The 12,179-nt window shown below is 41.9% G+C and overlaps 1 protein-coding gene across 1 annotated transcript; it reads left to right on the plus strand.

Moving 5' to 3' along the window:
• The first annotated feature begins 493 nt into the window (after positions 1–493).
• On the plus strand, positions 494–11,123 carry spg7 (SPG7 matrix AAA peptidase subunit, paraplegin). The gene is made up of 17 exons (XM_049604645.1): positions 494–1,094; positions 2,368–2,470; positions 2,563–2,652; positions 2,773–3,014; positions 3,107–3,246; positions 3,458–3,560; positions 3,660–3,785; positions 3,980–4,142; positions 5,312–5,485; positions 5,579–5,703; positions 5,822–5,924; positions 6,113–6,223; positions 6,316–6,431; positions 7,566–7,722; positions 7,958–8,121; positions 9,736–9,813; positions 9,958–11,123. Exons 1-17 carry the CDS (start codon positions 873–875, stop codon positions 10,162–10,164), a joined length of 2,424 nt encoding a protein of 807 aa, XP_049460602.1. The 5' UTR covers positions 494–872; the 3' UTR covers positions 10,165–11,123.
• The last annotated feature ends 1,056 nt before the right edge of the window (positions 11,124–12,179 follow it).

Raw genomic sequence — 12,179 nt, forward strand, 5'->3', positions numbered from 1 at the left:
GTCTTTTTTTCATTTATTTATTAATGCTTGTTGTTCAATTTTAAGAATAGCCCATATGTGGTGTATCTACATACATGAGCTATGTGTAACATATGGAAAATCTACAATGTTTCATGCATTTATTTTAACACTTAGTAACATAAAACACAGACAAGTAATATCCCATGTAACTGCCACTCAGCACAAGACAAACTCTGTTCCCAAAGTGGCTTAATATTAAGGGTAACTGTATGAATATTATTTATAACTGGAGTGCGCAGTGAGTTTGCGTCCTCATTGTAAAAGACGTGCGGATTTTATTTTTGCTGAATTGTACATCTTAAATATTACTTTTAAAACGTGGGCTTAATTTAACAGTATTAAACATGCAGTTTCAGGTAACTGCACAATAACTGACTGAAATATTATGAGACTAGAGAAGCTGCGCTTACACTGTACTGCGCAACCGTCTGCGCAGCCCGAAAGTCCGTGAAGAACAACACGAGAGGTCAAAGTTCAGACTTCGACGCAAAGATGTTTCCAACGGATATGAGATATGTAAAACTCTACTATTCGATCTTCAGCGTGGATTAAACGCAGTCTTTACAAAAATGATAAGTAAATAATACAGCTATAATCAAATTTAGATTATGTACGTGTTGTTTTTGCCTTCTTTTGCGTGCGCAGGAAGTCCGGTGGCGGACAGTTACAGGGATGATTTCGAGCTGACATCTTTGTTTTGCTGCCAGTTGAATAACACAGCTAGCTAGCTCTTAGCAGATTTGGGGGGTAAACAAACGAGTGAAGACACTCATTTTAGCTCAACAGAAAGCTGATAGCTATGGCGTTACAACTGTTTCTTTAATATACAGCCTTCAGTGACAACAGACAGTATGTCGGCGCTGTTACTGCAGCAGCACCGGACTGGTCTTTGCAGGAAATACAGTGCAGGTTTATTGTGGACACTGTCAAGGCACAACTCTCATTTATTACACAAGAAGACTCCATCCAGCCAGAGTGTTAAAGATGTGCTGTTCAGGTGTGCTAATGTCAGAAAGATGCTTCTGTCAACATCACAGAGGACACTTACGAGTCAGCCACAGAAACTCATTCAGGTAAGAGTCTCAATACATCACAGATATTAAAGTACACTCCGTTATTTTGGCTTGTATTCATGGTCGGTGATGGTAACTGGTTTGTGAGTAAAATATGGAAAAACAGTCAGCTGTCTCCCTCAGCTCGAAAAGCTCGAAATGAAGTTAAATTGTCAGTGTCACCAGGTGACTGTTTTTGGAAGTAGTCTACTGACAGTGACAATCAGAAGCAAAAATCTTAAGGTCCCCTGCAATTAAAAGTAATAGTGAAATTTTTGGATATGTTTGTTAGTCTGTTGTCAACAGGATTTACGTGTTTATTACATCAGAGATGCCCTTATACATCCATTTCTAATGGACCTGGCCACAGGCGTAAATATAGACAGTGCAGGCAGTGTGGTTGCACTGGGGCCGTGGGGTTGAGGGGCCCTTGCGAATGATGCAGATTGCCACCTCGGGAATACACCTGTGTTCAAAGAACTCATATTGAGGTTCGAAGGACAGAGGGATGTCCTATGCTTTGAAGCCCTCTGAAGCTAATTATGATATTGTGCTTAAAAGATTAAATTGAAATTTCTATTTGTACAGCCCTTTGAGGCATGCTTTATGCCTCTACAATGAACTCTGACTTGACTAATCTGTAAAACACTTTCAGTTTCCTTTGGGTATGAAATGTGCTGTACATATATATAAATCTGCCGTGTTACCTTTTAAGTGTTATGCTGTAATGGAAAGCATTTAATTCTAAATTCAGTTAAGATATTTTTCCACACTGTTATACCTTCCTGACATTTTCACAGGGATATACAGTGTATAATAATATTTGTGTAAAAAATGTGAAGTCATCATAGCATGTACGTCATTGTCTAGCCTACAATGCTGTGTTTCTAATATGAAGTTAGCCGACTTAGACTGGTCTTGCTGGGTTTAAATACGTAGGGCCCAAAACCAACACATCAGTGGGCTGAACAGAGATTACATGTTCAATAAAATCATGTGGCTAATAAGCTGTTTTTGTAGTTGGATAGAAGTCATTGCAAGATAAAGTTATGTGGCAAAACTGCCGAACAAGGGCACGTTATTGATAATCATACCTTCTGGATTTCTAAATACCCTGGTATACTGTAATACCTTCATATTGCCCCAGACTAAATTTTGTCATTCTTTACTGCGGTTATAAAGCTGATTCTGATGTGCAAACTACACTAAATCAGTTGTTTTGACCTCCTCTCTGTCACCTTTTCTCCGATATTCTGTCTGACCATAATATGTTGTCCCAATGTTCCCATTCCAGAGTCTCCTCCACAAACCTTTGGGTCCTGGCATGGTGGGAATTAGCAAAGAGTTAATCAGAAACAACCTGCTGAGGAACCCTGTTGGTTTGATAAATCTGTTAGGTAAGCACTACATTTTATCAACCTTAGTACTTAAACTTGCGATCTTATATTTTACTTTTGACTTCTTATGATGAAAACTCTTCGATTTTCAGGGTCAATGAACTTCTTCAGTACATCTCAGTCTAAACAAGAGAAAAACAAAAGCAATGGACCAAAGGGAAAAACTCCAGAGGAAGATGAAGGTGAATGATGAATTGCTTTAGCTGTCTGGCACATGGTTCTTCACACACCACATCTGGCTGTGGTCTTAATTTCTTTCTCTAATCCTTTTTTCTTCCTCCACAATTTGCATGACCTTTCAGAGGAGAAGAAACGTCGTGAGCAGGAGGACCAGATGTACCGGGAGCGCCTGAGGACCCTCTTCATCATAGCGCTCATCATGAGCCTGCTGAACTCCATTAACACCAGTGGTGGCAACATCTCTTGGAACGACTTTGTCAATGAGATGTTGGCCAAGGGAGAGGTGTCCCGTGTGCAGGTCGTTCCTGAGAGCGACATCGTGGAAATCTACCTTCATCCTGGAGCAGTTATCTTTGGGAGGCCTGTATGTCATGCACACATAACCCACAGTTAGCATCTGAGCTTTTACAGCACATGTGCATCCTCTCACTTTCTGCCATGTGTGTTTCCTTGCAGAGGCTGGCGCTCATGTACAGAATGCAGGTTGCCAACATTGACAAATTTGAGGAGAAGCTTAGAGCTGCTGAAGAAGAGCTGAATATTGACTCCAAGGACAGGATACAGGTGTCGTACAAGCGCACCGGATTCTTTGGAAAGTAAGAACATGACTTCTCTGTAAAAGAAATAAATTCATGAGGTTAAATGAGCAATTTGAAGGAATGTTTTCTCCATACACAGTGACAGGATTTGTCAGTACAAATGGTCATGTTGTAGGTGAACTGTGCCTCCAATGTCTTGAACCCTAATTTTCTCCTACTTTGGTTTTTAGGACTCAATTAAATGTTTTTCCACGTGTTCACTTTGCAGTGCTGTCTATGCTCTGGGGATGGCTGCAATTGGCGTGGCTATTCTCTGGTATATTTTCCGACTGGCAGGCATGGGTGGCAGAGAAGGCGGCTTCAGTGCTTTTGTGAGTGAAACCACATAAGCAAATTCCCATGTGTACATACAGGGCTCTTACTGTGCCCCATTGATTTAACTAGTGTATTAATTGCAATGGACTTAACAGAACCAGCTGAAGATGGCCAAGTTCACCATCGTGGACGGCAAGTCGGGTAAAGGTGTGAGTTTCAAAGACGTGGCAGGCATGCACGAGGCTAAGATGGAAGTGAAGGAGTTTGTTGACTACCTCAAGGTAGGTCACAGGACTCACAGATCGATATGTAGTCTTGTTTAGTACTTAAGCCATGTTTTTTAATATATAGCACACATTCAATATTTGATACCAACTGAAGTTCTTTGTATCTACCACCTAAATTTCATATGAGAAAAAAATTGATTTTCCCATTGCTGTGTATTACTTACCACGTTGTTGTTATCTATTGTCAGAGTCCAGAAAGATACCTCCAGCTGGGAGCCAAGGTTCCCAAAGGTGCATTGCTGCTTGGGCCTCCGGGCTGTGGGAAGACCCTTCTGGCTAAGGCTGTGGCCACTGAGGCCCAGGTGCCGTTTCTGGCCATGGCTGGCTCTGAGTTTGTGGAGGTCATTGGCGGTATGTAATGACAGCAGGGCAGGGATATCCCGAAGAAATAATTTACTGAAGCATATCAGACTTCTGAACATATGAGAGGAATGCCCTTACTTTGTTGGCCAACAGATACACATCACTAAAGATTTTCTCTCTTTGTGTATAAATATCATTTTCAAAATTTTGTCGCACCAGAGAAATCAAATTATTGGTTTAACAGAAGCTGTATTTTTCTTTATTAGAAGCTTAATTTCTTTTTTTTCCCCCTCATCTTTTTTATTTCAGGAGAGTGTACAATATCAGCAATCACCAATAGGTGAACATACAAAGATAACAGTACACTAAGTATCATTATATTCTTCCATCCCTTCCCTTCACACCCATATTCCCAAGTAACAGAAACAAGACAAACAAAACAAACAAACAAAATACAAAAGCAGCAATAAAGTTGTGGGTAATAATATCATTATGCTGCACCTATTTTTTTTCTTTCAAAGACTTATTTTTTTGCATGTTACTTTATTAGTTAAAAAAGCTCTTGTATGAAAGGAGGAGAAAGAGAGGGGATGACATGCAGCAAAGGGCCAAGCTTGGAATCAAACCTGTGGTCACTGTCGCAAGGACATGGTCTTTTTACATGGTGTGCCCGCTTTACAACGTTAGCTAGTGGGCACTCCTTGATGGCGCACCTGTATCCATAGTCCCATGGCCAGACATTGCCCAGTTCCTCATTGATCGCCTCTTGGTGTTTTCTAATAAAGAAAATAACGTTAACCAGAGGTCTTGAAAGATATCACCACAGTCATGCTTTGCTAGAGTCATTCTCTCTGACGGAAACATTGTGATTTGTTTGTCTAAGAACGGCTTAAAAGGTAGAGGAAGTTCATTTTTCCGAAGTAAAACTATGCATTTCTTAACAAAATATTTTATAGTAATTAATAATCAGCATTTTTTTTAAATAAAATTGAAACTTGGGCATGCCATTTAACAGATAGAAACAAAGGCTTAAATCAAATTTGTTGTCCAAAACTGATTTAGTAAGGAATGAATCGCATTCCAGAAACTCCTCAGCAGATCACATTGCCAAAACAGGTGTATAATTGTTCCAGAAGCTTCATTTCTGGGGACAGATTAGATATACTTTATGTTATTCCTCAGTTTTGACGTGACTTCTGTCGTGTTTATTTGTGTAGGCCTGGGTGCTGCCAGGGTAAGGAGTCTCTTCAAGGAGGCTCGAGGCCGAGCGCCCTGCATTGTCTACATCGATGAGATCGACGCTGTTGGAAAGAAGCGCTCCACCAACATGTCGGGTTTCTCCAACACTGAAGAGGAGCAGACCCTCAACCAGCTGCTGGTAGAGATGGACGGTGAGTACAACATTGAATTCAGAGCAGTTTGTTGTCACCAGAGGCTGACTTTTCTGACAGAAGAATGAAGAACCTTTTCTTCTTCTTTTGCAGGAATGGGAACAACAGACCACGTCATTGTCCTTGCCTCCACGAACAGAGCAGACATCTTGGATAATGCTCTCATGAGACCAGGACGACTGGACAGACACATTTTTATAGATCTGCCTACGCTGCAGGTAGTCTTTAGCACTCACCATTTGCCAGTTACCTTAATTAAACAGTGATGATGTAGGAGGTTAAGATGTACCTTGTCAGTTTAATCTAATTAATGTCATTCTTATTACTGTCTCTCAGGAGAGGATGGAGATCTTCGAGCAACACCTGAAGATCTTGAAGCTGACCCAACCACCTGATTTCTACTCCCTGCGTCTGGCTGAGCTCACCCCGGGCTTCAGTGGTATGTTTACATTTAGTGTTTTGAACATCTGTGGCCGGCCATAACAAAATACTTGTCTGCCTCTATGAATAAACACAAGGTCTTGATCAACAGACATAAAACACTGGACGTCACAACAGAACAGTGTTGATGTTTACTGAAATGTCACCACCATATGGTGATCATAAACTCTCCCTTTGTCTCTGCAGGTGCAGACATCGCTAACATCTGTAACGAAGCCGCCCTGCATGCTGCCAGAGAGGGGCACAAGTCCATCGATACCTTTAACTTTGAGTACGCAGTGGAGAGAGTAATAGCAGGTACAAAGATGCAAACACTATAGTGGGAAAACATTAAATTAATGTCTCAGTGCTGCTCTGGTGAAATGTGACAGATCTGTGTGTGTGTTCAGGGAGCGTAAAGAAAAGTAAGATCCTGTCTAAAGAGGAGCAGAGGGTGGTCGCCTTCCATGAGTCTGGACACGCGTTGGTGGGATGGCTTCTGGAACACACAGAGGCAGTCATGAAGGTAATAGGTTCTAGTCAACCAATAGTCATCATTTAGGGCCATTAGTCGACTAGTCGTCCGCATGTTTACGATATTAATTTAATTATTAAATGATATATTTTGGGCGGGGCAACACAGTGGTTTGAGTTAAAGGTGTGAGAAAGAATAGTATCAGTAACATTGTTAACACTGTGCTACATTACAGAGAAATACAAACCGTCCTAATGAATCTTCATTAATATAGGCCTATATTTATCTACAAGTGCACGTCACACACTGAGCGAGCCGCCTGTTAATGACGCTGTCGGCAAAGCAATAATGATTGTGCTAAGTGGCTAATGGGCATGTAGCTACTTCCATGTTTCAGATGATACGTCATGTTTGTAGTCGACCAATGAAGATGAGTTTACATATCACCTTGGGTTCATCCTTCACCTTCTCAAAATGATCCCACACTTTGGATTTCCTGCCCGACATGTTATTAACTAGCCTGTGGAATAACCTCAGGTACCAGCCCTGGAAATTAATGTGGTTTATGCCATAGCGTGGCCTAGCTGATGGTTGTATTTTATACCTTTATGTGGAGAGCAGGGATAAAAATTCCATCCAAAGAAATCATTTAAGAGGAGCACTCAGGATTAATTCTCTACCAAGGCTATGTGTCTAACAATTTTTCACTTTGTCTAAATATCTTGTTAGCCATCTGTCATTCCTCCACTTTATTTATATGACAAGTACTTGAATGTCTTTTTGGCAATTTATAAAGAAACTGTTCGTCTCCCTCGTCTCGTATTTGCTGCACCAGACTGTCATACATCTGACTTTGTGGCAAAGCCAGACAGACCAGGCCATTAAACTAGATGCTAAATTTTTAGCACTCAATTAACAATGTAGATTGTTATTGGTTGCCAGATGGATGGCCAGTAGCCCCGGCCTCAGTGCAATTATGAATCAGTACAAACTATTAAGCCAGAATTATGGATAAGGACAACTGAGGTCAGAGGTCTCTTTATTCTGTTGATCAGGCCAGTGCAGAAAAACTTGATGAAATGACAGAGTAGCACAAAAAAAACCTTTAATACACAGTATCATTGACAATTGTCAGCGCATCTCTATAGTTGAAGTCACTAATAGAATGTGTGGTGTGTTTTTCAGGTATCCATTGCCCCGCGGACTAATGCAGCTCTGGGGTTCGCTCAGATCTTACCTCGTGACCAGTATCTGTTCACCAAGGAGCAGCTGTTTGAGCGGATGTGTATGGCTCTGGGAGGAAGAGCTGCTGAGGCGATCACCTTTAACAAAGTCACAACGGGTACACTCACATTATTCAGATTATTTTGATAAATAAAAAAAATTATACATATTTTGTCCTACTGATCAAACATCAACTCTGATCAGCATTCAACTCTGACTGGAAATTTCAGCCTAGTCGGTAAAAAGTAAACTGCTGAACATCTAAATGTAAATACTCCCCTATACTCTGTACTGCAACCTGGCACCTGATTAAAAATTTGATTGAAGTATCCTCACTCTGTGTGTGTCCCCAGGAGCTCAGGATGACTTGCGTAAGGTGACACGTGTGGCCTACTCCATGGTGAAGCAGTACGGCATGTGTGACAGCGTCGGCCAGGTCTCGTTCCCAGACACAGAGCAGCAAGGTGCCATTGGACGCCGTCCTTTCAGCCAGGGCCTGCAGCAGCAGATGGACCACGTGGGTTCTAAAATTGGACTAGTTCTCTGTTAGCCCACATTAGCACACTGTGAATGTTGACATCATGAGTTTGAGCTATCACCTTTAAGTACTGATTTTTAGCTTTTGCCACCATTTCTGCAGGCCATAACGTTACAGGTGTTCTGAAAAAGGACTACTTCTGATATACCTGTTAAAGGGTAACTTTGGTATATTTTAGCCTTGACCCTGTTTTACCATGTTTTTTTGTCTGAGTGACTAATGGAGACAATAATTTTGAAACTGAACCAGTTTTGAACAAGACCGCTGCACATGGTAGCAGCGAAACAGTCTGCAATCTAATCACTCAGGTCAAGTTCGCCGTCAATTTACGCCCACTAAAGTCCACTTTTTCCTATTGACGGGCTGAGATTATTATTCTAAGTGTCTGGCAACTTGTGGAAAGGATCCCTACAGAGACAGACCTTTCTGTTAAATAGAAAGCTCCATTTTGTTAAACCAGAAACAGCCCCAAGATCATTACTGCCAAACCCACCAGACTCCATTTAGATAAATAGTCATTTTGTCATCATAAAACACACTTTATTCGGCATCAACAGAAACAAAATAAAACTCACAAAAGCCATCTTGGTTCATATTTCCACTGTTAAAACAACCACCAACTCTGGTTTGGTTGAAATAAACCCTAATTTACACAGTTAGGTGTGAAAATATGCAGGCTCTATGCATGCTAAAATTATTGTTTATTTAAATGGAGTCTGGTGGGTGTGGTGATGAAAGTTTAAGGGCTGTTGCTGGTGAAACTAAAAGCATCTGTCGCCTCACCAAAAAGGTCTCTTTGTAGGGATCCTTTCCATAATGACGTCATAAGAATTTGAGCCTGTCAGTTGCAAAAATAAGTACACACCAGACGCGTTGCGATGCAGCTGGTTAACAGACGACCACACAAAGTATATACTACATATACTTAAAGATCTGTACCTCTTCCACCTCTGCGTTAGCTTAAAATCATGTGTGGAGAGCCCCTGATTAAACTTGATTTCTCACCTGAAGATGTGATCTGCAGAGCTATGACTCACCAGGCAATATCTCTTTGGCCATTGTCTTTATAATGACGGGATTGTGGGTTGTTTAGCTTGGAATATTTCTCGACCTCATCAAGTTTCTCCTCATCCATTCTTTGTCACGCACAAGTCACAGCAACAGCTACATGGTTCTCTGGTGAGGAGAGGAGTTGAGCTGCCATAGGAGCAGAGAAGAAGAGCTGGTACGGGAGCTGGTATATAGAAGCAGAGAGCAAGTGGGGAAAAAATGCATTTAATTCTGGTGGCAGTGAGGCTGGAAATAGGACAGTGGCGGAAAGTGCCGCAGGGTGGTGCGTCCAGGAGTGCCAATGTGCGTCCAGCCGCCGGTGTGGTGCTGTGTATTTAAGACAATATGGGCGTATTTTTTTATGAGTAGCATTCGCTGTCGGTGTGTTTTGGCCTTAAGAGGACGTACATTGACGGTGCACTTAGACAGAAGAACATGGGAAAATAGGGTCCTGGTTGAAACATCCTGAAGTTACCCCTTTAACCTTCCCTAGACCACAGTGGATGGATTATTTAATACAGATCTGACGTGTTGTTCTTTCAGGAGGCTAAGATGCTGATAGCCCGTGCGTACAGGCAGACAGAGAAGCTCCTCCTGGACAACAGAGACAAGCTGACACTGGTCAGTTGTCCCCTTCTTTGATCTGACATGTTGTGTGTTTAGACAGTAGCTTTTTGCATTCATTGAGCGCAGCACTTCTGTTTTACCATCTGGTTTTGTGTCAAGTTCTAATAAGTCACACCTTGTTGGGGTCTGTCTTTCCAGCTGGCCAATGCCCTGCTAGAACGAGAGGTGGTGAACTACGATGACATTGAAGCCTTGCTGGGTCCACCGCCCCACGGGCCCAAGAAGATGATCGTCCCACAGAGCTGGCTGGAGGCCGAGAGGGACAAACAAGACACGGGAGAAGACGAAACTCCGCCTCCTCCCCGTAAACACAGAGAGGAGGATGTGAATCCGCAGCTGGTCTGATCTTTAAACGAATGTCTCATAATTCTTCCCCAGCTGCTGCATTTTGTGGAGGTCATCAGTTTTTATAAAACCTGGCATTGATTCCTCACTTTGAAGCTTTATATAAAAGCGAAATAATCGGTTTCCGTGCTGACGTTTTGTGCAAATGAACACTTGTTTTCCAGTTAGCTGACCCATTAAGATAATGTGAAACAGGCCTGAACAAGCCAGTGCCACTTTGAAAATGATTATTTCGGGAGGAATTCCATTATTTTTCTCATGTTTGCTGCACGGCCGTATTCTCATGCCACGGAAGCACTAAAACAAGTCAATTTAAACAGGATGTCTCTAATCAGCCTGCAGTGCTGATCGTCCAGAAAAGCCCTCTAATCAACATCCACTGTATGTGCACTCAGCAATGATATGCTCTGTCTTAGGTTTCCTAAACACTGTGCTGAATTGACGTGGGATCATTTTAATGCAAACGCACTGTGGCATATATTGTGGTTTGGATGTATTACTCTGAGAAATTGGCAAATGACACAGCAGAGAACTGTTAGCCATATGTAGCTCAAGTCATCTGATACTGACAAAGGTTGAATTTAGGGGTGATTTTCTTATACTTTGTCAGAGATGACATGCACCAAATATTCACTTTCATTCAGGGGACTCACATCTACACAGTTATATTAGGGTCAGTAAAGAATTATAACACAGTGTAGGAGATCTCTGTGGACATTTATACTGCAGTTTGTGCTCCAGTATTTTAACACAGCTGACACGATAATGAATAAACTACATTTTGAAACAAGGCTAAAATATCAAATCGTCTGTCATGTTGATGTACACTGTACACTTCTGACCACAAGACACTGAGACTGCATATTAAAATCAGATAGGTTGAATAAGTGTGTTCTTTGCATCAGGGACTGTGCATTGGTTTCATTGCCTCATATATTATGAAGTTCCAAAAGATGGTGTTGCTCAATATTAAATAAATTTATTTAAATATTGAGTTCGCCTTTGTGATGTTTAATTTTAGTGGCAACAGAGTGCATTCACACCCCTCCACTTTTTTCACATTTTGATATGTTGCAGCCTAGATATAAAGTTTCCCTTCACCGACGCTCAGTACTCCATTATTATAAAGCTTTGCACACCTGGATTGAGGGATTTTCTGCAATTCTTCTCTGCAGATTCACTCAAGCTCTGTCCTGTTGGATGGGCAGCCATTTTCAGGTTGTGCAAGCTGAACAGACACACAGTCTTGCTCTCCTTTGTGTCTCTCCTCCATGCTCCTCCTTTCTTCCTCTGAGATCAAATCTGCTGACACGGCCAAGGAAGCTGCAGCATGCAAAAGTTTCACAGGGGAAATTATGGCCATGCAATCAACAAAATGTCTCGTCCACTTCTTTGCATACTTCAGAACAGTAAAGGTAGGGACATTTATCTGGATGCAAAATAGATAACTATAGAATTAGAGACTATCCCAGACAGTAACGATTGAGGACTCCATCTAGACCTACCAGTGTTAGATCGTTTGGTCAGCCTTTGCCATCTTTTTTGGTACAAAGCAATATGTGAGTCTGTCTCACAAAGCCGGGTTAGTGTCCTCTCTGCTCAGGGTAATTGTCCTGTTGGAAGATGAACCGTCAGCCCAGTCTGGACCAGGTTTTCATTCAGGGTATCTGTACTTTATTGTTAAGCTTTGCCTCAACTCTGATCAGTCCTGCAGCATGACATGGCCACCACCATGCTCTACCATTGCCATGGTATCGTGCAGCTGATGAGCAGTGCCTGGATTTCTTACATGTGGCTTAGAATTGAGGCCGAACACTTCAGTCGTGGGATTGACCTTCTGGAGGTTTCTCCCATTGAAGAAGCTTCTTGGGTGAGAGACGAAATGTCTTCAAGAAATGCAAGCAAGTCCATTTGCCTAGCTATTAGCACTTACGATTACCATGACCTGGATGACTGAGAATCTTCACCGACAAGTTTCTCTCATCTTCACACAGGCTCTCTGGAGCTCACCCAGG

This window comes from Epinephelus fuscoguttatus, linkage group LG2 (assembly GCF_011397635.1).
Source record: "Epinephelus fuscoguttatus linkage group LG2, E.fuscoguttatus.final_Chr_v1".
Lineage (NCBI taxonomy): Eukaryota > Metazoa > Chordata > Actinopteri > Perciformes > Serranidae > Epinephelus > Epinephelus fuscoguttatus.

Bases quoted from the DNA above. Each gene is read 5' to 3' on its own strand.
- spg7 (XM_049604645.1), top strand. From the start codon at position 873: ATGTCGGCGCTGTTACTGCAGCAGCACCGGACTGGTCTTTGCAGGAAA. The intron at 2,653-2,772 runs GTGAATGATGAA...ATGACCTTTCAG, and splicing joins AACTCCAGAGGAAGATGAAG to AGGAGAAGAAACGTCGTGAG. The intron at 8,122-9,735 runs GTGGGTTCTAAA...TTGTTCTTTCAG, and splicing joins TGCAGCAGCAGATGGACCAC to GAGGCTAAGATGCTGATAGC.